Source organism: Callionymus lyra, chromosome 13 (assembly GCF_982586985.1).
Source record: "Callionymus lyra chromosome 13, fCalLyr1.hap1.1, whole genome shotgun sequence".
In the NCBI taxonomy this organism is placed as follows: domain Eukaryota; kingdom Metazoa; phylum Chordata; class Actinopteri; order Syngnathiformes; family Callionymidae; genus Callionymus; species Callionymus lyra.
The window spans coordinates 24,972,131-24,997,198 of record NC_141830.1 but is presented as its reverse complement, the minus strand read 5'-3'; the positions used below and the strand labels follow the sequence as shown (position 1 = coordinate 24,997,198).

General features: G+C 38.3%; 1 protein-coding gene across 1 annotated transcript; it reads left to right on the top strand.

Moving 5' to 3' along the window:
- Positions 1-1,461: 1,461 nt before the first annotated feature.
- Positions 1,462-19,070, top strand: emc2 (ER membrane protein complex subunit 2). Its single transcript, XM_087805435.1, has 11 exons — positions 1,462-1,527; positions 2,085-2,198; positions 3,726-3,790; positions 4,535-4,620; positions 6,469-6,526; positions 8,661-8,746; positions 9,075-9,134; positions 11,803-11,884; positions 12,066-12,176; positions 13,764-13,868; positions 18,646-19,070. The coding sequence occupies exons 1-11, from the start codon at positions 1,488-1,490 to the stop codon at positions 18,730-18,732; spliced, it is 894 nt and encodes a 297-aa protein (XP_087661561.1). The 5' UTR covers positions 1,462-1,487; the 3' UTR covers positions 18,733-19,070.
- The last annotated feature ends 5,998 nt before the right edge of the window (positions 19,071-25,068 follow it).

The following is a 25,068-nucleotide window of genomic DNA, read 5'->3' as shown; positions in this document are numbered from 1 at the left end:
ATTCGTATGAGTCTCGAGTGACTGTCCTAGCAAATAGCTTGGAGAGAGAATAACATTGAGATGGAAATTGAGCATGATAAGAACATCATGTGGATCATAAATGTCTGGGTTGGAGTTGGAGACGACCAATCATCACCCAGGACTGCACAGCTTGATGCGTCTACGTTCACCAGTGTAGCAGGCATTGTCCAGTTGTGTCAATCAATCACTGTATCAACAGAAACCTAAAAGTAACACTATTATTTGGTTGATTGATATAGGTTCCTAGTCGTTTTATTTGGTCTTTAAATATATAATAATATTTTATAATAATTTCTTAATAAATGTACATAATTGTGTCTAAAAACGTATTATGCTCCCACAAATATATACCTACAGTATATTTTAATACATTTCACCCGGGATTATAAACAATTCAGTTATTTAATTAATTAATTTTCATTCATCATTTATAATAATTTAGCTATTGAATTGTATATGCAAACTTACATTTTGTCAATCAATCACCGTATCAAAAGAAACATAACAGAAATAACTATTTCATTGATTAATATGAGTTTGTAATAAATGTTTTTTTTTAGTTCAAGTGTATAATCATTTGTTCAAAATAAATCCACACAGCTGTCTACAAACTATAAAAATGCTTCCACTTGAGTTTTTTCTCGTCTTGTTGTATATAACCAAAGTGAGTCTTAATTTGTGAAAGAAAAATCCACACAGGTGTGTATAGTCCACAAACTTGAAATGCTTCCATGTTGGATGTTATTGTGATTAAATATGTATACACGTATATAAACTCTAATTTACCCTCCTGCTGTCTGGATCATAAACACACTGTTTAATTATGTGATTTAATTCATTATATGTTATTACATTTCCGATCATTCACTGTATCAAGCGAAACTTAAAAGCAAAACTATATAATAAAATTGTATCATGGTTTGTAAAAACACTAATAAATAAACAGTTATGTATATATACATTCAGTATATATATATATATATATATATATATATATATATATATATATATATATATATATATATATATATATATATATATATATATATATAAAGACTATACATTACTCATTCTACCCGTCTGCAGTCCAGATCATAAACAATACAGTTATTTAATTATATTATTTAATTTTTGTCCATTATTTATTTTATTATTTATTTATTATAATATTTGTTTATTAAAACTTTTAATGTAGGTGTCATTTATTTTCATGTTATCATTTTCTTTAATTAAATGTATTCTTTCCCCATTTTATTTGAATTTATTAATTCATGTAATTGTATTTTAATGTACGAATTTTCTTTTTGTATTCCACACATCCAAAAAAGATCCGGCGTTGTTTTTAAAAGACCGTCAATAAAACCTTTCTGATTTTGTTAAATTATAAATCGTGATCGTAGAGGCCATGCCCAGTTCCGTTAAGTCTAGTAATGACGTAGACACGACATGTTGTCAAGAGAGAAAAGATGGCGTCCGTGTCAGAGATGTACGATGTAGGCTGGGAAGGTAAGACAAAAAAAATAACACATATTTCGCCTCTTTGCATTTTGTGTCAGACCTAACATGTTTTGTACAATAATATACATTCATTTGGCACAATAACTCTGAAAAAAAGGTTCTTTGTTATACACAAACACGACCGAAGCTGTTAGCTGCTAATTCTTGTGGTTAAATATACAAATATGTGTAATAACAAACGACGTTATACAAATGATAGTTAGTATAGATGCTTTAGGCTGATGGCTAATGGAAATTAATTTATATTTATATAGCTGCGACCGGTGATGGATCGTAAAGACATGTTTGTTAAGGCTAGCATGAAGCTAAAGCTAATGCTACTGTCGATAAGGAAGACGAGCTACTCAGTGGCACCAATGAGCAACAAAACACTTAATTCGAGTTATTGTTCAAACGATATCTTATTTGTTTTAGATGGTATAGCTCATTTGATCGCTCTGTGTCCACCGTGGAATACAATCTGTCATGCTGGGTCGTCAATTACAATAGTTTCCGTACTAAGCATTGGTAAGTGGCTATCAGTTTATTGCCCCTTTTGTCCACAGAGATGAGAGACAAACTGCGGAAGTGGAGAGAGGATAACTGCAGAAATAGTGAACAGATTGTCGACGTTGGTGAAGAACTCATCGGTGACCATGCATCCAAACTGGGAGATGACAGTAAGTTTATTAGAATACTATACAGCACACATATTTGGTGGTCTCTTCTGTGTACAGTTGTTTAATTGATCAAAAATGCAGTTAAATGAGGATAATTTAATATAGATGGAAATGAGGCTAGTGTGGTAAAAGAACATCAGTGATCTGTCTGAGGTATATTTGATTTAAAAAGAATCCCATCAGAGAATTAATAATAAAAAAAAGCTGTAATTAATGTTCATGAACAGCATGTACATTTGATGCAAATGGCTAAGACTTCATCTTCTCTGATTTAAATGGATTATTTTGGTAATGATTTCAATTAAGTATAACCATATATATATAAACTGAAAATGCTGTTTACTACTAAACATTGGGAGATGGCGTCACAACTTCTTGACCTGGAAATAATAATGAGGATAAACCTATGACCCTTGTCTCGTTGTTTTGCCAATAACCCTTGTTTACCAGAAAAGGGCTTTGGCTGGGTGGAACAAAAATAATTAAGAAATAGTTCATATTACTACTACTATTCTCAGTGAGTTCAAGTGGCTTATTAGGTTTTATTTGTTAGTAAAATACATAAATTCATTAATATTTATTGTCACTATCGGCAGATCCGAGATAATAAAAAAATAACTGCATTGACAAAAGTACAAGTAAATGGATAACACATTTACACTAACTTAATAAAATATTCTACAATAATCTAATTCCAAAATGGTGTTTTTTCACCTTTCACAAAGGTCACCGTTTCCCTGAATAGCTTTCTGTGTTTCATTTCACAATCTTTTTCCAAGTAATTATGATTCACATGGTCCTGAAAAAAAGAAGAATAAACACTTGTCATGACATGGTTTTATGGAAACCAGCCGTTAAAATGTCCCTAAAATGAGATCGCAATTATATAAAATTATATAAGGTAATAATAGCCGAGAAAAACTGTCTGCATTTGTTTGCTTTGGGCGAGCTGGTCATTTTTCAGCTGAATTTCCCTTTCAATTAACCAGGGTGTTCCTTTGGCTTAGTGTGAGGATTTTCTTGTATTTGATTCATGTCATGGAATTGTCACCCTTGTCACAGTTGAATGAAAAAGACCGTAATTACATTGTCAGTAATTGAGAATGGACACAAGAAGGCTTTTCTTCAGAAATTCAGTCACAAGTTTAGTTTTATTTATCATATCATATCATAGTATCAACGATTTGTATAATGGGCAATGACATATATATGATTCAACTTAGGGATAATTAAAGTTTAACAAAATAGTTCAAAGTTATAAATTCCTTCATAATGTTAGTGTTGTGGCCTTACAATCGTGAATTTTGTTTATTAAACCATTTTCCATAGTTTCTATACAGAAAAAATTATATTGCAGTGCAATTTAACTTTTACTTTTATCATAATTTTTCCGCTCAAAGAAACATTCCGTGCAGTTGTTGAAGTTCTATGAAATGTAGAGTTAATTTGGTCTTTTTTAAATCTCTTGCCAAACTGTCCAATGAAAAAGAGTTAATACGCTGTCTCCTCTTTGTCTCTTGTGCCCAGTATGGATTATTTATGAGCAGTTGATGATCGCTGCTCTGGACTGTAGTCGTGATGACTTGGCGTTGGTAAGTTTTTAAGCTAGCCGCCGCGCACACCCAGAGGCTAGAAAGCAATCGTCTGGTCTTGCACAGTACTTTGCAGCTTCTCCACTGCCAAATGTGCAAATTAGATTTTTTATTTTTTTATTTGGCAGACTGATATTTCTCCATCTGCACTTTGGAAAAACACTTTAAACTTAAATAAAAATAGTGGCAAACTAGGTTTAATGTGTTTGCAGAGTTTGACCATCATTTACAGCTTAACCATCCTTGGGTTCACTGTGACATAGTAAACTGCACAATTTATTGCTTTGAAGTTTCCCAAATTATCGGAAACTACAAAAAAGTAGAAAAACATAAAACTAAAAATACACAAATAGGAATAAGGAAACACAATAAAGCTAATTTCATTTAATTTGTTTTATATATATATATATATACACATACATGCTTTTACAAACTATTACATTTTTGCTAACCAAGTGAAGCAAAGTTTTCACATCTTGCTTGAGAGGAGGCTCTTGAAGTCTCAAAGAATAGGAACCTAAACGAGCCAGTTTCCTTTTCCTGTATAGATAAGTTTCCTCATGGGAAGTATTTGTGTTGTATGTAGTGACCTTCACAGGTGCATAATATGTTTAAGATACATTTTTAAATATGATCAATCACAAACTGAGGATTTGTATTTCCATGTGTGAACACGTATCTAAAATGAAAGGTATGCGTAGCAAACTAAAATTGGTCTCTCTCATTCTACCCACATCCTTGCAGACCTGTCTACAGGAACTGAGGAAGCAGTTTCCAGATAGCCACAGAGTGAAGCGATTAACAGGCATGAGACTGGAAGCCTTGGAAAGGTAAGCATGCAGTGCCAAAACCTCCAGAGACGGAGGGCAAGAAAAAAGTGCAGGCTTTTTATTCACCCTTGGATGGTTGAAAATGTTACTAGATCTTCCAACATACTTGACGTATGTAAAAAATTATATACATTTGTGGGGTTAATTATATTTATGATAACCCTAACTTCCTTTTTGAAATAAGGATGAACTACCTGGTAATGGTAACTGGTTAATATATGGTGGTTTATTGCAGGAGTTTGATTTTAAAACCCTTTCAATGCTTCCTTCTGTTCTTCATAAAACTTTCCCAACATGTCATTTTCCACATTCTCACACAGTTGAGAGTTTGCAACAACGCACATCATTTCAGTAAGATGCAATGTTTAATAATTACGATTAGATGTACAAGGTTTACATTAGGGCTGTACGATATTGGAAGTAAGTGCGACCAAATCAATAATAAATCCACCTCCTTGTACACGCTCACATAACAGTTTATAAATGACCTGACGCTAACAACTAAGCTCATTAGCATGCGGCTAAGACGGACATGTTTACACTTGTTTGGAAGTTCAGCGATCTTATAAAAATGCTGAAAACAACTGAGACGAGATGAAAAGTACTTGCATTATGTCGCTTTAGCTAAGGCGGCTGCAAACGAAGTTGGTTCAAACCAACATACACGTAGAATTTGGGTACAGTATCATGGGGACAATATTCTACTGAGTTGATACTAAATTGAAAAGTGTATAGAAAGGCATCATGGGATTTCACTGTTTCGTTGGTACCATAAGTAAGGTGGATGTGGTCTTAAGTGTCTCCCATTAAGTTATGTTTAAGTTTATGTGCTGCTCCAATAAAGGTTGTAACAGTGTTCCAGTAACAGTGTAAGGAAGTTCACTTCCTAGGTCACCATCTCCAGATTACCATCGCTGGTTATTTCAGAGTTCATGTGCTAATTGAGAGTGATTGCTTCAGCGCTGTCAGATTAAATAAACACAAACTGAGGACTAATTGGCAACAGGCAGACCTTCACTTGAATGGTATAGCCTCGAACAGCATGGCACAACCCCAAGACCCACATACACACCAGCTTGTGCATTCTGGTCCTAAATAAATAAAGCGAATCAAAGTGACTCAGGAGTGGTCGCCTGGTGCCATCTGAAATCTCCCAAAGTGTGGCTGAGTAATAAAGTGAATGTGAAGGAAGATGCGGTGCTGGAAAAGTGGGGCTGCTCACGACTAATGGAAACCAGAGTTGCTTCTGTCTGTTGTCAAATGTGGGAAGGACACGTTTGGCTGTTTTAACCCCACCCTTAGCTGACATAACTTCAGATAACCCTTTGAAAGAAAAAAAAAATTAACCTTTTAGTTCCTAAAAAGGTAAAAGATGCGAACTGGTTATCTTCCAGATTCCCATTCTCTTGTATGATTTGATATTTACAATTCATAAATCTCTGTATTTAAACATAATTACACTGGATCAAGCAAATAGTTTGAGGTGCACGACAGTGAAGAACATGTTGATATGAGGGTATTGTGGAATATTTTGGTTGCCAGGAGACTAGAGAGCCTTAACAACCTCTTGGATGGATATAAAGGCCACAATTCTTTTTTCTGTTAAGTGAAAAATAAATAAAAGTGTTGGATTGATTCCCTGATCCATTCCATTTAAGTAGTGTGATAAAGAGTCCAACTCACCCAATTGTTTATCCTTTCAAATTACCAGCCGTTGCTGCTCTGAGTCTTACTTCAATTACAAAAAGCTGGTGCGGTGTTTACAATATACTGATTACTTTAACTCTGCTAAAATCTCACATGGCCCCTTCTACTCAAGGTTAAGCAACGCAATTTGTTTCCCTACAGATACGAAGATGCAAACAAACACTATGATGCCATTCTCCAAGATGACCCGACCAATACGGTAGGAAATTAATTTTTCTTTTTTTTTTGGTTAAGGCTTCTCTTGACTTATTGCTCATGAACCACAGAGCTGAGCAGCCTGTTAACCACACCACCAAAGCAGTTTAAGGGATAGAAGTCGTGGGAGATTCATGGTTTTGCAAAGTTGCAGACATGTTTGGTGGAAGAGACGCATAAATAAGGCCCAGTCTTTTGAAGATGGAAACTAAACGGACCCTTCAGACTCCATTTTCAAGGGAACAGGGCTTTACTTCCGTCTCTTTGCTTTAGTTTGCTACAGGTGCTGCATTGGTTACACTAAGTTGTTGTTTAATTATTTTCTACTGAAGCCTTCTCCCTGCTATCTTATTAAATCATGAATAAAGACTCACAGAATTGACTATTCTGCCAATTTCAGGGTAACAGCCCGAAACAAAATTTTCCAGCACTAAACTGCTCATGCAAGGGCACATTGCCATATAAAAAAAGAGAATTTTGGGAATTTTAAAATCCTTCCTGCTGTCAAGTGAATATACTAATCATCTTTTACTATTGGAACAAATTCACTTAACCCCTTTATTTGTCAGAAGGATCCTAATATTTATGCTTGGGATTGTTTTTTTTTGTGGTGCACAAAAACAATACTAACCAATCATATGTTGCATTTTGGGTTTCCTCACACAGTGCCCTAGACAAGCATCTCTCCAACACTATAATACACAATTTGGATACTGTTGTTGCTTTTCTTAATGCTAGTGCTGTCTTTTCCAGGCAAACTTCAGAGCAAATGCCTGGCATGGTTCAATAGACATTCTGTTGGGTGTATGTTTCATAATCTCTCCAGGATGGTAATTTCTAGCAGCTTTGTGAAAATAAACGCTTGTCACTGTTATGTATTAGACAAAGAGACTGATACGAAATGTTAATTCCGATTGAATATTGGAGATAAAATGCTAAATGTTAAAAATGGATACAACTTTGAATAAACTAGCATCTTACTGAGGTATACTTTTATTTTGGCTCTATATATTACATTTTTATATAGGTAGACAAAATCTGTTCTTCATTACACATGTTTTTTTTCCTTTTCCTTTTTCCCACATGATGCTGTTGTAATGGTATTAAACATCCTACCTTTTACTTTGACACCTTGACCTCTTGTAAACTCTGGCCCAGGTAATGTAGATATAAAAATAACTCCTGAATTCCAGAATTCCCAGCTCTTAATACTTTATTATAAGTCTTGATCTTTGTCACCGAGGTGTAGCAGTTAAACCTGAGACTAAGATTCATGCCACCTGTCCTGTGGTGTGAATATAAGGCTTCCTTTCATGTGCTCCAACATACTCTAGTCAGACTGGGGATGTGCCTAAAATCTGGTGGAAAATCTTCCACCACAAGCAAGACTTGTGAAGAATCTTAGCTAGCAAGGCAGCGTTTGGAAACTGAGCTGTTGTAATTACAGGCTACGGAATAGATGTGGTGTCCATTAACCAAAATCGTTGAATCAACAAAAAATGTTTCTTTTTCTTTTCACTTATGTGCCACGGCAGTGTCGAAAAAATATTTTAATCTCGTATCCGTCCCATAACCCTGTTCCATAATGTGGAGGCATAGTCGAGAAAAGGAAATATGCCCTGAGAATATCATTGTGACTCTGTAAATAATGTTTTTTTTTAGAAAACAATCACAAAATACTGCCACTTGTTAAATCAAAACAAATGGAAAGAAAACGACGGCTAACAAGTGAGTTTGGTGAATTTGTGGATGCGTGTTGTGCCCACAGGAAGATGGGCAATAGGGTTTGGGATGGAGTGCCATCCTTCCCTCCGGACGAGGCGATGACTCACCGCTTTATCTCGATCAGCTCATTTTACCTCAAACGGTGACTCACAGTGTTTGCCTCTATCTCCTGTTGGACAATGTCCCGACCGTCTCTAATAGGCATTTATTCATTTAATGGGCAAAGACTATATTTTGGGATACATTTGGGTCGTCGAAGGCCGTTGTAATGCCCTAAAGTGGCAATTCATCTCAAACCAAAAGATTAGACCAGGACACACACACACACACACACACAAATTTCCATCTGCACTCTTATGTCCTTGAGACACTTTGAGTTAAAACTCTAATCCCGTTTTCATTTTTTTCTTTAGGCAGCAAGGAAGCGGAAGATTTCCATCCTCAAGGCCCAGGGGAAGAGCGTCGAAGCCATCAGGGAGCTCAATGAGTATTTGGAACAGTGAGTGTTTCAACAAGATGTTTCACCCACCTTCCCTCAGTGGCTTTTATTTTAATTAAAATCGTTTGATCTCAGTTGGCCTGGCACAGCCTGTGGTGAAGATACTTTTCAATTTATTTATTTTCAATATATATAATTGCCTAAAAAACTTGCTCTACTATTGAACAGGATATTGACGTTATCGGTGACTTCAAGTTTTTGTCAAAGTGATCATTTAACTAATTTCTAAAAACTGTTATGTGGTACAATTACAAGCCTAAGTAGAACATGGATATTAGAATTATTGAAAGTTTTGTTTGAGAATAACGTTTTTATTTTTGTTTTATAGGTTTGTTGGTGACCAGGAAGCTTGGCATGAGCTGTCTGAGCTGTACATCAATGAACACGAGTAAATACACTTTTGTCTTCTCTGTTTACTTTTAACCAAACTTTAGTTGAATATCTATTGAAATATTTATTTTCTTCAACAATTCTTCAGGATAATGTCTCATATATTATTGCACTTTTGTGGTCGAATAGTGCAATACTTTTGCTGTCTTTTGAGACCAATATACAATTTAAAAATTGTGGAAAACTACTTTGCAAGGATTTATTAATTATGGTCAGCAGTGAATCAACCTTAAAGTGATTTAAGTTCTTGAAATCTTCAGACCAGTTTGAAGAAGAAAAGACAAGTGTCCAAACATTTGTATTTCTTTGATACTTCCATGTTCAATCACAGGCTATAATTCTGCCTCTTGACTTTCCACGCACTTTAGACCTACGTTCTCCACATTTTGGTAGAAAAAACCTCTGGTGTTAAAAGTAAATGGTAATAAGTTCTTATTTAATTTATTTATTCTATTCCAATTCCTGTTTATCCAGAGCTAAACGGGAGCATATGGTTCTGAGTGATGTGACTTCATGATCGATCGCAAGACTTGACGACTTGATCTACAGAGGGAGCATTTTTGCCACAAAGGAAGAAGGCTGTCGGATAAGAAAGAAGCCTTGTCCGTGTTTGTCACATAAGAGTAGATTAATAGGATTTCAACACTAAGCTCCTCTGATAGATATAGAAGCTCACAGACTCATTGGGCCACCACTGATATCTCAGTTGCCAAGGAGAAAGGGCAGACAGATGAGCCTTGTAAAAAATGATTTTGTCCCGTCATCTTGAAGCTGTTGAGCTTTTGTTTTAGCTGTGTGTGAGACTCTGCCGTTGCTCTGGTGAAAAGCCACTGGCATCAGGAATGTGTAGCACGGTGTAAAGGCTACTTATTGGATATTTCATGCTTTTGTTCCAGAGTCTTTATTGCGGTAGAATCGAGAGGAAATCCTGGTGTGAGCGGATTATCTACCGGCTTATCCCAACACTTCTAATGTCACACTACTCACTCCCACATCCTCTTATCTATAGGCGTGTCAATTTATTTTATTTTTTTGGTGGGGTAACCACCTTCTTGTTTTCCAACCTCCACCTCTTCCGGATTGCCTGACATTATCACTTGTCTTCCATATGGATAGCGAAAGAAGGCTGAGGGGAGTATTGCTGTGAAATTCCCAGAAGAAGTGCCTCTATTTGCCCATAAGCCAGTGTAAATGGGCAGATGAAGAAGTAGAGGAGATAAGTAAACTCCCAGCAGCCTTAAAATAAAGTTATAAACGTAACATGTTGGCTTTTCGGTAACATTTGTTGTCACAGTTGCCGCACAAATCCATGTTCACACATTAAAGATCATTGGGTGCTTGTTCACACTGTAGGTGGTGTGTTTTCAAGAATTCTGTGGTTCGGCAAAAATGAAAAGTTCATCAAAATTGAGAGGATGTATAGTAATGTTTTTTTTCCCCAAACATACCTTTCTCCATCTGAATCCATTTTTGTTTCATATGCAGTCAGAATGTGGTGTTAGAACGAGGGGGAAATTCTCTGCTGATGGTTTTACTTTCCTCCAAAAGAAACAAACATGACTCTTCGAGTCTCTCTTATAATGGTGACTTGAGCCTCTCTCAAGAACTGTGGTATTCCGTGAGCTTTGGAACAGCCATGGGGAATAGCTTGGGGATGGTGGGGTTAGATTCCTCTCAGTCGGCAAGGTAAGTGTCTGGCCCAGCTGAAGTGTTCTTGTTGATTTCTAATTGATCAAGGCTCTAGTGCAGACCAGGGCCAATGCACAAGCACATCTGAAAGTCTTTAGGAAGAGGAAGTGGTAATTGTATGCAGCCCCCAACCTTTTCAAGCCCTCTGATCTCTTTATGCAGCCCCTTCCCCCTGTTTATGTGTGTGTGTGTGTGTCAGTGTTATTTTAAGTTTACAGTCCTTTAACTACAATATCGCAAGCAACATTAAAAAGATGAACAATAGAATTAAAAAATAAACATGAAAAATATGGTAAACTAATTATTAAAAGCACTCGTAAGCGTTTTAATTTCTCCAAGTCCATGTGTCCAGTGAAGAGAAGTGGGAGAGAATTGGTTAAAAAGTTTAAAATGTTCTGTTATTTCCAATGTGTTTCAACTGTGTTGATTTGATATTGAGCGTTTCTTTTATTTATCCTTTCATGGCATTCATTTGTATTTAGCTGTTACTTCAGTGGTGCGGATGTTTTGTAACATCAGGGTAAGCAATTGATCTTGTGCTCATGACAGCAGATCCTGCATGAGGTCACCAATCCTGCCTTCTGCTTCTGAGAAGTGATCTCATCACGTATATGAACAAACTAATGCTGTAATGCTCACCTCTTAACCATATTTTATCACTTATGCATTAATGTCTTGAACACAACAAACATAAGATCTGTTTCCGTGGAGGTGGGGTTGCCAAATCTGTCCGACTCTAGATCTCTATATCGTATCCACTATTTAAACTGTTGAAAGTTGTGTAGCGTGCAAAAACACAAGGTGTATTTCTGCAAAATAGCATAACAGGTTAACCATAGCTACCACAACTCTGGGTTCATACGGGTATCTGGAGTTTAATTGAGCGTAGTTGTTGCGCTTCACAGTTCAGCGAACTAAATGACGACACATCCACAGCTGTATCAATCGACTCACTGTTTTCCTTGTGTGTTCCACAGCTATGGAAAAGCTGCGTTTTGTCTGGAAGAGCTGATGATGACCAATCCCCACAATCACTTGTACTGTGAGCAGTACGCTGAGGTAGGTATCCGCATTGGATGTCCGTCAGCAAACACCCAGACATGCTGTTGATGGAATGTTACCTCCCCACAAATGGAGCCTCTTTATTAAACCAGTCCGTAGTTTACGTCATAGAAAGAATAATTGCAATACAATATTTCACATTGTGCTTTTCTCTACTCAATTTGCTGATGTCCCACAGGTCAAATACACTCAAGGAGGACTTGAGAATTTGGAGCTGTCCAGGAAGTATTTTGCCCAGGCACTACGACTGAACAACAGAAACATGAGGGCACTGTTTGGACTATACATGGTGAGTACCTGCTCTAGGAACAAGAGTTTGAGTGCAAAAAAAAAACATTATAATCATGTGGTTTGTCAATGTTGAGACTGGTGTGTGTTCGCTTTGAGGTACTGTAGGGCAGGTCATTGTAGTACTGACTCATTCAATCAACTCCAACATGGACATTTTTTCCCCTTATTTCAGCAATCGTGTGACTCAAGTGAGTTTTGAAGTCATGGCATGGAAAGTTGTCACATGGCATAACACAGCAATATGACAGAAAGAACAAAAATAGTTTTCAATCAACCGAGTGTATAAAAACTAAACATTTTTCTTCCTGGCAAATGTCCCAGCCAGGTGCCAATTTGATTGGTGTCTTTTATTTGGAGACCTTTAATCTACATATTTGTTTAAATAGGATGTTGTTTGAGGCCACCAATGCATCATATGTAAGTGAAACCTGACATATAAACACAAGCGAAGCAGGTCATGGAATAAAAGGTGCAGAGGGGAAGTTTGTCCAAAACAGAAGGACTCTGTTTCTCTCTGTGCTGCACTGGCATTCTTCAGGTAGTCCAAACACTTTAAAACGGCAGCGGCCCTCTGAAACCACTCTGGAGTGAACACTGCGAGCAAAGAAGGAACAGGGCCGGGTCAAGCGGGAGACTCTGCTCCTGTTCAATTTCAAGTTAGCCTGGAGACAGAGCAGACCTCGCACAATTTCCTGACAAGGCATCCAGCCTCACTTTGGTTTTTAATGGCTATTTCAGGTAGGAGTTTATTCTTTATCAGTCGGAGATCGAGCTGAGACTTTTTTTTTGCACATTGTCAGTGCGTCCAGACTTTGTCAGGTGCTAGGAGTTCAACTAAAGGGCAGGAAACACATTATCTCTCACCAGCCTAGGCACTTTAGCACAAGTCATGGCGGCGCTGACCACAGTTGGGCTGCGGGTTAGTTACTCAACGACACTGGGGATTCCCTTCTATAAAGTGCACTCTGTTATTCAGGGATTGCCTGTCTGAGTTGACATCATTTCAAATTGAGGTTCGAGTAAGAAAATAAGAAATCAAGGAAATGCTCAGAAATAAAAACGCAGAGCCAAAAAAACGGAGCAGGTTGATTGGTCTGTAGTTAAAGTTTCACCATTGGAACACAGAGGACTTTGATGTGCAGGCAGGGTAAGCCCTCTGAGGAGATGATGGCGGGAACAAGGGAAAGACATGGGATTTGTGGTTTGGAGTGGAACTGTCAGGGCAGTCAGACATTGTGATTCACTGGGCACTTCTCTCACTGGAAGCAGGTCCTGTTCGAGACGCATAAGATCCTTTCATTGACATGAATCGATGGTGTTGGAGAAATTAGGCCCCGCTAAGTGACAATTTACGTACGAAGCATTAAAACACTCCGTTTTTTTCCTCCCTGTAAATGATTTCTCCTGTGTCATCAGGCCAAGGTCTGTTTTTTCTCCTCATTCTGCCACAATGACTAGTGGAGTGGTAGATGGTGAGAGTGGTTGCACATTCATCTCAATTATGTTTTTTCTTTTTATTGCCCTTTCACCAAGTTTTCACTGAAGATCATCTCCTCTCTTGTCTGTTCTTCTATTCTTCCTGCAGTCTGCAAGTCACATCGCTGCCAGCCCCAAATGCAGTGCCAAGGTGAAGAAAGACAACATCAAGTATGCTGCCTGGGCTGCCAATCAAATAAACAGAGCATATAAGGTGAGAACCATTTTGTTTCATCACCTGGGTTACACTTTTTTCCCCTGACCCTCTCACCCTCCGAGCAGCTTCATTCTCTCCTTACAACATTCCACCTGTTGTTTTTGAAGGCTCCCACTGTTTTGCACACACATTATTAGACATTCTTTGGAAACCATATGTATCTGCGAAGAAGTCATGACCCGTGTGTGCACGTAGATCCAGAAGGATGTGATTGACTCCCAACAACAGCCTGTCGTCTTTGACTGTATCTGGCTACATTTACCGTTAATGTGTTGACTTAAGGCCACAACGTCTGCTAAGATTTAATTCCACACCCCGACTCCACAGATGAACCACAAGTTGATTCCTCCAAACCACTACCAAGCCAGGAGATATAAGAGTAAAGTTTGTCTATTTACAGTAGTCAAAGTTGTTCAAATGATTCCAGGCACTCTGAGAAAGACGCTAAGATTAGTCCAAGAAACGCATATTCTCGGGATTCGGTCATTGTTTAGTTAATGTTTGAGTTTGCTTATATTAGGATGAGACGAGAAGCCAAGTAAAATTGCGTGTGTATATACGAGCTGCATGAAATTAGGACGAGTGTGTCAGAATTCCTGCTCAATTATAGGTTTATCAATGCCAATATTATCTCCAGATAGATGCAGCACATCACTGTTTACATCAGGTCTGAGCTCAAAAACACTTGCGTTCACATTTTCGTCAATTATGCAGAAATGTCCTATTAAAGGCAATAGCATCACAACTCTGCTTTCCCATGGTCAACTTTAGGATTTGTGATATTAAAATAAAAATAAAATGAAACCGAAGACGAAAGATGAAAAATGACAGCTCAGATTTATGTCTTGGCGGGACACACTTAAAATCACAACACTTAAGGCTACAGGCCATGTGTGCTACATGTTTTAACGTCAATAGTTGTAATAAGAGTTTCCTTTCCAAACATATGTGGGTCCTGTGAAGGGAGATACTCCCTGCTGAGTTTCTAAAGCCCCTGTCTCACCACACTCACCAACCTCCTGATGCACACATTTCACATGTTGAGGGCTCTAGACGACTTCTGATGGGGGGGGGGGAAGTATGCGTGTAAATTACTTCATGGTGATTTGATGTTTTCCTTGACTGCTTTTGAAGAGGTGTCATTGCAGAGCTCTGAGCTTCACTGTGATGAGTTCAAATTCAGGTTTAGATTCATAACTGAGCTTCTTGGACATTGTGTCTTGGGTTAATCAGCGTAAGTCCGTTAAATTTCTCCACCTCATGCTCTTTTAATTAAGGACACGGCAAGATCTCACCCTTCCCATCATTGACCGTCTTTGATCCGAGCCGGAACAAAATGTACATGTCAAAGTGCCAGCTTTCATCACAGATGGCAGCTCAAGATGAGAGGAAGGTCAAAGTGTGAAAAGGGAAAATCTAATTTGACTTTTAGCCAACCAAACATCCCAAAGAAAAGTGAGGGGTCGGCCTGAGGACAGTTTCGGATGGGTGAAGAGAAGAACCTGCCAACTAGATAAGTCTGCAAGGATTGTCCTATTCCTGCCAGGATTCTTTCCATGAACTCCACATCCATTCATTTTTTGCTTGTAAATTACGACCCGTGTTTTAATCCCCATTGCTACATTAAGTTCAGTCAGTATAACGGCAGCTATAGCAGAATGTTTTTGTGTTTATGCGTTTTCTTATTAGCCATTAGTGTGAGGGCTATTTTGCCAGAGAAGGAAAAATTGACATAACTGTATTGTAGGAATCAACTATTTTAAGTGCCAAAGGAACATTAATTTAACAATGTTTATTTCACCACACCTGTTTACAAGTTCAATGCTGTGGAAAATCAAATGAACTTTAATTGGACTTGTTGAAATATTGTGAATCGGGTGGAATTAATTACTGTGGGACGGCGGTATAAGAGAAAACAAAGAGAAAAAAAGCAATAGAAAATAAAAAATAACAAGGTTACAATGTTCATTTCAGAAATGGTAATACAATAATCCATGCAAGTAATAAATACTCTGTGTACAGAGCAGTTGGTCATTAGTCTGACAACTGCGGTATAGATGCTGTCACAGGTGCAGACAGACGGACCCAACGACGGAATCAATAACAAACATGACTAAATTCAAAAGGTCACTGTCTTTGGTATAACAAACGCATACTAAAACAAAACAATATATAGATAGCGGCACTGCTGAGGCAGGAAGAGCAAACTTGATAGAAAAAAAACTTTAATTTTACTTACACCATGAAGAAGTTGGGTGAGAATTGTTGGTTAAAAAAATAACGCAGAGAAACTAAAGAATCCCAATATTCAGCCGGCCAGATATTCGAAAGACTCATCAGCAGTCAACATTGCACCTTGAGTTCCAGGGATTCCACCTTGTAAATCTACTGATTCATGGTCTCTGTTAAGGTGCAATGGCTCTACCATGAAGAGAAAAAAGCTTTTTGACGTTCTGGATGTTAATGAGAGCCATAAGTCAGTCTCACCTCTGTCCTCGGAAGGAACATGATTTAAATACAAATATGTCCAGGTAATCCGTCCCACATGTGGACTCATTACTGCTTCCAACTTATTTTCCTCCTTAAACCGCTGTTCAATAAGTTGAAAGACCTTTTGGGAAGGAGTGGCATTGCACGCTCTTTCAGACATCTCGGGGCTGCTGTGGGCTTGTGCTGACTGATTCATGTCTCCTTAAAAGAGTTTCTTGTGTCAGTCGCCCACGTTAATTAGCCCCTCAAGACCTGGTGATTGTCATTCCTCAGTGTGAGAAGGAGGTGGACAGACGTCAGCGAGGGGTCACACTAGCCAAAAAAAAAAAAGAAAAGAAAATGAATAAAGGGGCCCCAGTTGACAGACCTGTGGAGTTGAAGGTTGAAAGCTCCCCACCTCTCAGACACAAACCCTCAGAACCCTCGTCGGAAGATCCTCGGTCAGCAGGCTGCGTCACAACTCCATTATCGGCAGCTCCAAATAGATGCAGAGCTGCCCGGTCTGCTCCGGTCCTGTTTTCCAACAGTAGGAGTTAATGTGGTGGTCTCACCTCAGGCTGGAGAGATAATTGACTACCGGGCCCGGGGTAATGGCACATTAGGCAGCAAAGCAATGAAAGGCACTAATCATTAAAGCCAACCTGACACACACACACACACGCACACGCGTATACAGACTCTAAATCTTAAAGAGTGAGTCACACTTGGAAATGTCGTAGCCAATTGAACACCTTAGCCAAACAAGTTTGGCGAAGGACGAAGGGGAAAAAACTTTTGCCATAGAGATGGAATCAACTACCTTAAAGCTACTTTTCACAAGCTCGTCTATCAACGACCTGTAAAACTGTGGACAATACTGTTTCTGTGTCCCCGCGCTGTGAACAGATGCATTCGTATGGATTATTCAGGCTCCAGATCGCGTGTAAATATTTGTTGCTCGACTTCATAGATTGAAGTAGTGGCTGTAGATTTTACGATGACGGTTTATCAGAGATTACTCCTTTATGACAGGTTCAATTCTTAAAACTCCTGCATTTAAACGAAGTCTGCTAAAAAGTGACAGTTACATCTTTCACTAATCAAACGTATTCCTCATAATGCGCTCTTTATAAACCTTGCAAAAACTGCAATTTAATTTTTTAGAAAAAAATACTAATTTAGTTGATAAAATCTCAAATTCCACTTTCATCTCAAATCATTTCAACATGAAATTATTAATTACGGCAAATAGATGGACAATGTTTAAATTGACGACCTTTTTTGAACTCGACTCACTCTCAATGACCATCTCAGTAAAAATGCTTTGCCGCCCAGCCAACCAGTCCAAGCTGTTGATCCCTTTTGACATGGCAACGTGGACGTATGTAGTATTGTAGCGATCAATCAGCCGTCACTTAATAGAGCACTATATAGAAAGGCATCATGGGAGTTCACTGTTTTGTTGACACCATATGTAAAGTGGTAATTGGCACCCTCCCCCCCCCCCCCGCCCCCACACACTAAGTGTTATGTTGTTGTATATCTGCTGTTGAAATAAATCACGACCAAGAGAAAGAGATTTTTCAGTTACTGACTTTCTACAATATAATTCAATATTCAGTCCCATGTCGTGAAAAAAAAAAAACCTGATCTAAGATGAGCAAAAAACTGTAATTGTATAACATTTTTCACCACAAACAATATCCAGTGCTTTGTGAAAATTACCAAGTCTGTATTTCTCTGCGCAAGTTTCTTTGTAAAGATTTATTTCCGGCTGTGATCATGGGTGAAGTTGGGTTAATTGGGCTGAACGAATTATCATATCTCTGGTTCTCTGCCCAAGGTCAGGGAAGTTGCTCCTGTCTTTGGCATTTTCCGAAGGGACGCCTCGGTGTGCAAGGGCCGGAATAAAGGACCTAGACTATGTGGGTTATTATCCACAGCACTTCCTGTTGGACCAGGGGACATGCATCTGAAATTGGAGCAGGGTTTTATTTCCTCCTGTACCAGAGGCCACAAACTAATCATGAGCATCCGGTCTCTAAGCTAGCACACAAATAGAAGACTAAAATGGCACTTATGCAACAATTGGCTGAAAAAAAGTCCTCTGCTTATAGGGTTTATTTTACTTTGCATGACCTCTTTATTATCAATTCTGCTGGGATTACGCGTGAATCCGGTTGTGCAGATTTTAACCGAAACCATTCGTCTGTGATGTGGGTCCAAGTGGTTGAAAGCCTTTTCCTTTTCGGTGAGTGTTTGTCGGCAGGTTGAACTGATCATGCTTCTTCCCTCTGACATGCAGCTGGCGGGCCGGGGCTCCAAGGAGAACAAATGCTCTGTGAAGGCTGTGGAGGAGATGCTGGAGTCCATGCAGATCACCATGTCCTAGTCTTCACACGTCCCTAACCTAGCTATGTTGAAGCCACGCACTAGTTCAGTTGATAACCTCCCCTCCTCCAAGTTTGTTTCCACTCCTTCAAAGCCATCTCACGACTCTCAAGTTGTAAATAATCTTCCTTCGACATGTTCTGATAGTACTAATGACGACGCGAGACTGCTGGAAGTCCTGGTCAGGACAGAAGACGTGTACAGTAAATCCTATTTATGAGAAGATGTGACGATGTCAACTCTCTGCACACTGTCCTCCACTGTTTCCTTTATACTGAAGGCACATTTTCGTTTTAAAACAACTTTTAAATGTCTTAATAAAAGTCTTATTTAAAGTGACTGAAGCACGATCCTGTTATTTCAGCGTTAAGGTGACACCTGGAGAAGAGCGGGTGAGGTCATCGTCGGTGATGTCATCACAGGAGCATGTCAGACGTTCTTAATTAGAAAGAAGAGTTTGGAGAACAAGTGTCTGTTTCACAGATAACCCTTTGGAAAGTCCATGCGTGTCTGACCTCATGATGGCGTCGGCCCTATTTTTGCCCGGCCACTTGAGTAGACACGACGTAAAGAGCGTTGCTCGACAAAAAAATAAGTATTGATCCTAAACTAAAACGACTACTTATGTATAAGAAAACTATCACTACCTCATTTTCTAGAATCTCCTCTAGTCTCTGTCTTTTGATTCTAACTGATTTGGAATAATGTATAACATCTCTATTTATTTTTCATTTTCCATAGTAAAATAGATCTGATTAGTAATACATGTATTTTGAATGCAGACACAAAGTAAGGAAATTGATTTGGAATCTGATTATTATTTACATGTTTAATCAACACTATACAACTGGACTATTGCAACAGTTTGTTTTCATGTCTAAACAAGAAGGAGCTGTCTCGTCTGCAGTTTATACAGAACTCTGCAGCGAGAATTCTGAGCCGCTCTAGTAGAAGAACTCACATTTCTCCGATCCTTAAATCTCTTCACTGGCTGCCAGTTTCTTTCAGGATCAACTTTAAAATTCTGGTTCTTACTTTCCAATCTATTCATGGTCAGGCTCCTCCTTACATCAGTGATCTGATCCACCCTTACACCCCAGCTCGGGCTCTGAGGTCTGCAGATCAGTATCTACTGATGGTTCCTCGCATACTGTTTAGGATCAGAGGAGAGGGATCCTTCCAGGCTGTTGCTCCTAAGCTTTGGAGCGATCTTCCTCTATGTTTGATGATCTACTGACTCCTTCAACAAACATCTCAAGACATTTTTATTCGTGCAGGTTTTTCCTTGATTTTCTTAGACTCTTGTGTTCGTCTCTGTGTTATCTTGACCTTTTAAGTATTTATTTTATTGGGTATTTTTTTTTTATTGTTTAAGCGCTTTGTGACCGTGGTCTAGAAAAGCGCTCTAAATACTAATTACTTACTTATTAAATTATGCATTTTCAAAGCTATCTCAGACTCAAGTCCAGCACTGAAGTCTGGAAGACACGATGCACTCTTAATGTATATTGAAGGAAATAAAACTGGTCAATAAATTAGCAGAGACCCACAAAACTCACTCTGCAAGCTTGTAGTTCGATCCGCTTCAGCACTCGCCGAGGTCACTCGTATACCGGTTTACAGACTTGTCAATTACCGTGATGGGACTCCATCATGAGTTAATGGTTCCTGCCCGGAGCGCCACTGAGGCAATAGTGCCCTCTGTAGTCTGGATCCATGTAACGGTGTTGACAAAGAAGAATGAAAGGAATCAGCTGGAGGGTTAAGAGTCATGCTGCTCGTGAGTGTTTGAAGTCTTGACCGATTCACCGATGAGTTGGAGAAGAAAGCAAACTACGGCATTCTTCATTTTCCTGACAGGAGCTCTGATTTATGTCTTCTTAATAGGAAAAGAAGTGAACTTTTAGTTTAACCTTGAATCTGTGTGACTCACAAGAAACACTTCAAAAAAACATACTTAACATACTTTGAATGTGCTCGAAATCCCTTTGATTTAATCCATTTTTTGCAAAGGTTTACGATCGGAAATAAATAATATAAAATTAGAAACTTAATTCCTTCTGTGATCAGAGTTTTTTTTATCTTGTGTAAAAAACAAATGATATCAGTAGAAATTACTCCTCAACCACTTTTTTTTGTTCAAACACTTTTTAGTGATATTAAACTCTTTGAACATTGACCAGGCTAGCGATAGCCATTATTAGCATGGTCCGCATTTTAGTTTATAGAGCATGGACATTTAAAATTCTACTACAGAAATATTTCCATATACAAGTACATAATAGTTATTTGTAAAGTACCTTTCCCGACCAGGGTCACAGATGGCTTGAACAATCAAAAACAATACACAGTTAAAATATATACTTTAAAACATCAAGACACATCAGACAAACACATGAGTCGCAGAAAACTAGGGATAAGCACAAATAAGAAAGTCTTGAGATGTTTCTTGAAGGAGTCAGTACATGTGTCGAAAAATACTATGCAGTCAACCGACTAGTTACAGATGGGTATCGTTCAGTTTTTGACATTTCATAAGGTTCTGAATTGATTAATTTTGATGAGATTTTTGTCCGTATTTGACTTCATGCATGCTCTGCCCTCTACAGGCTGTCGCTATGTGTTACTCCCCAAGGAGCGACAGCCTGTAGAGGGCAGAGCTAGGGATGTGTTGATGAGGCCTCATGATGCAGCATCAGTTGTTTGATACTGTATCTTGATACTTAATTTTGAAAGACCACTAGATGTCACTCTTCATTATAATATTTAATCTGAATTACTAACTCAATAGAACCTCACATCATTTTCAAACTGATAGTGACACCCAGTGGCCTTTAAAAGGAAGACACCGTCTCATGATACAGCATCAGTTGTATCATGATACAGTATCAAAAAACTGATGTTGTATCATGATACAGTATCAAAAAACTGATGTTGTATCATGATACAGTATCAAACAACTGATGCTGTTTCATGATACAGTATCAAACAACTGATGCTTCATCTTGATAATTTATCAAACAACTGATGCTGTTTCATGATACAGTATCAAACAACTGATGTTGTATCATGATACAGTATCAAACAATTGATGCTGTTTCATGATACAGTATCAAACAACTGATGTCGTATCATGATAAAGTATCAAACAACTGATGCTGTATCATGATACAGTATCAAACAACTGATTCTGTATCTTGTATTTTATATTATATTTTAATAATAAAACATCAGCAATAACAAAACTTGAGTCCATTCTTACTTGGTGAGATCCTGGTTTAAAAAAGGTGAAATCCATGTCTGCAACGATACAGCGAGTTTCTCTACTGTCTACATCGTCATGATTCATCCTCTGAATGACATTAGTTCTCGGATGTTTACGTTGAATCGTGTTCACTTTGAGCAGCCATTTTGGATTTTAAGACTCTAGCTTCTACAATTGAAAACATCGAGCGGCGTTTCCAGTTGGTGTTACTCGCAAAATCCGAAGTAACTGGAACTCTGCTTTATTTATACTTAAAAATAAAAGTCTCTTCAGATGTTTCTTAAAGGAGTCAGTAGATCATCAAACACAGAGATGGTTCCAAAGCTTAGGAGCAACAGTCTGGAAGGATTTCTCTCCTCTGGTCCGGAAGCGTGTTCAGGAACCATCAGTAGATTCTGATCCACAGACCTCAGAGCCCGAGCTGGGGTGTAAGTCTGGATCAGATCACTGATGGAAGGTCTGACCATGAATAGATCTGAAAGTAAGAACCAGAATTTTAAAGTTGATTCTGAAAGACACAGTCTGAAAGGCATTTTATTTTCAAACAAAACTAAGGATTTTCTCAACGTAACATAAATGTTTTAATGTTGACTCGTCAAGGCGCTATTTTGGTTGCGTTTAATAGAAAAATAAACCTATAAACTACTGAAAAACTCTACACGGGACCACCTTGTTGTAGAGAAACCAGTCCAGGATTCCTGCTGATTTTGACGAAATGTATTTTTCTGTTCAGGCTATTTTATTTTTGCGTCCTATCTGAAGGTCGGTCAGTGAAAAATAATGCTAACATTGAACTGGTCTGTTGTTCATAAAACCACTTTCTCTTTGGATTTGCTCCATCGTCTCTTCATCAAAGGTTCAGTACCTGAGCGATCGTGTCCGACCGGACGTCTAAGGGAGGCTAAAGAGAAACACACCCTCCAGTCTCACTAAGCCTCTGGCTCAGCTTGGTGTGTGCAGGGGATTCATTATTAGCGCTGCCCATAAGCCTGGATTCTCAGGAAGATTAGACCCTGGAGAGGGTTTGCTGGTTCTGGATTGCTCAACAGCAGCCAGGTTAGCCAAACAGGATGAGCTTTGAGATGATAGGCTTAGAGCGGGATAGATCCGTGGCTGATCGGTCCATTCATCAAAAACACAAGGCTACCGGGATTATTAAAAATACAGAGAACCTGCAGATCAATTTTCAACGAGCGTCATAACAACTGATCCTCCTTTTTAAGTCTATTACGAAAGCAGCTGCTCCATAATTATTCAGCTCTATGCTTCGATCTATGCTACAATCTATGCTACAATCTAGAATATATTAGGCTTTATTATAAAATGGTGTGTTGCACAAATAACTTCAGCGATGGTGGTATTGTAACAAAGTTAATCAGTGGTATTAGATTATTGAATGGTTGATTTTCTAAGCTTACATTTCTTTATTGAAAATCGTTTTTGTGTTAAGCATTTAATGATTAAATTCAATAGTTTCTATTTTGATTTGTTGAAAATACCAAAATAGCACAAAGCTAGGGGGCTCACGGTGGCGCAGTGGTTAGCGCAATCACGTCATAGCAAGAAGGTTGATGGTTCGCGTCCATCGCCTCTCGCCGAAGAAATGAATGGTGTCACTATCCAGAGGGATTAATAAAGTTCTCTATTATAAGTAATCTATTATACCAACATTTTTATATTGAATTTGAAGCGGTAGAACTGAAAAAAATTAAGTTTAGAACATTTATTTAAGATACCACCTGTAGGAGACCATGTGGTAGACTCAGGGGACACGCTAGAGAGACTACGTCTCTCAAGGCTGGTCTGGAAATGCCTTCGGGTCCCTCGGGAAGAGATAGATGATGTAGCTGAGGCAAGGAAAGTTTTGGGGCCTCCCTACTGAATCTGCTGCCGACGCGACCTGAACCTGGATAAGACGATTTCATATTTAAATTAAAAATGAAAATACAGCAATTCAATATAGAAATTATTGAACAAATGAAATGCTTTATAAAAACAAAAATCTATAAAAAAAACATTTGAAAGATGAAATCCAACCATTCAATATTCTGATGACGCTGATATATTTCCGTAGTATCTGGTGAAAGAGGAAGTCAATCTTAAAGGTAACCTGGCAAACCCTCAAGGTGATTACCGGGAAAACCAAAAAAAAAACCTCCAGCCAGAGTTTATAATATCTGTCAATTACTTTCTCTCTCAGTTTTTTCGATTTTACAGATCATCTGACGACAAAGCAGTTTTACTAACATCGCAGCATCACCACTGCCAAAAATAACAGCATTTCTGGAAAGTAGTGTTTGAGCTCTTCTGGTATTTATTCAGTAAAATAATCAGACAATTAACAGGGAAAATACTGATCCAGAACCTGATTAAAAAGTCAAATATATCATTCTGAGTTTGCCATAAAACTGCCAAAAACTGCTCCGGATGATGATAAAAACCATCTTGAATTGCCAAATTCCAGATAAACAGTTTGACTCCTCAATCAGCGAGCGACAAGTCTGTTCCTCTTGATCTCTGAGTCCTTTTGGAAAACTCCACTGGGATTTCATGCAACTCAAGAGGGGCTTCCTGTGACCTGAGTAGGGGCCACTGTGCCCATACACTCGTCTTTCATCCCTTCCCTGGGGTTTCTTTCAATGAGATCTTACAGGAGTTTTCTAAATCATGTCCAACAGACTGGAAGTCATCACGTTTGAAATCTACTGAAGCTGTAAACACATCCTGACAACAGATCGACTCACTTGAACCACAATATCTGTGAATACCTTAAAAAACAGATGAAGGAAGTATAAAAGATCTGTTTATCAACTTTAATTTGTTGTATTTTTCATCAAATTTTGAGATAAATTCATGAAAAAAATGTGGAAAGACTGAATATTTCCAGGATTTACTTGCCATTAGAACTTTGGTAAGTAACTCATTTCCATTTTTAAGATCTTTAACAGACCAGGGTCACAATGTGCTTTAACAACAAAACAATACACAGTTAAAAAATGTCAGACAGTGACAAACAAAGCAGCCCCAAATAAATAGGTCTTAAGATGGTTCTTGACCCTGAAAGAAACTGGA

Bases quoted from the DNA above. Each gene is read 5' to 3' on its own strand.
- emc2 (XM_087805435.1), top strand. From the start codon at position 1,488: ATGGCGTCCGTGTCAGAGATGTACGATGTAGGCTGGGAAG. The intron at 11,885-12,065 runs GTAGGTATCCGC...GATGTCCCACAG, and splicing joins ACTGTGAGCAGTACGCTGAG to GTCAAATACACTCAAGGAGG. The intron at 12,177-13,763 runs GTGAGTACCTGC...TTCTTCCTGCAG, and splicing joins CACTGTTTGGACTATACATG to TCTGCAAGTCACATCGCTGC.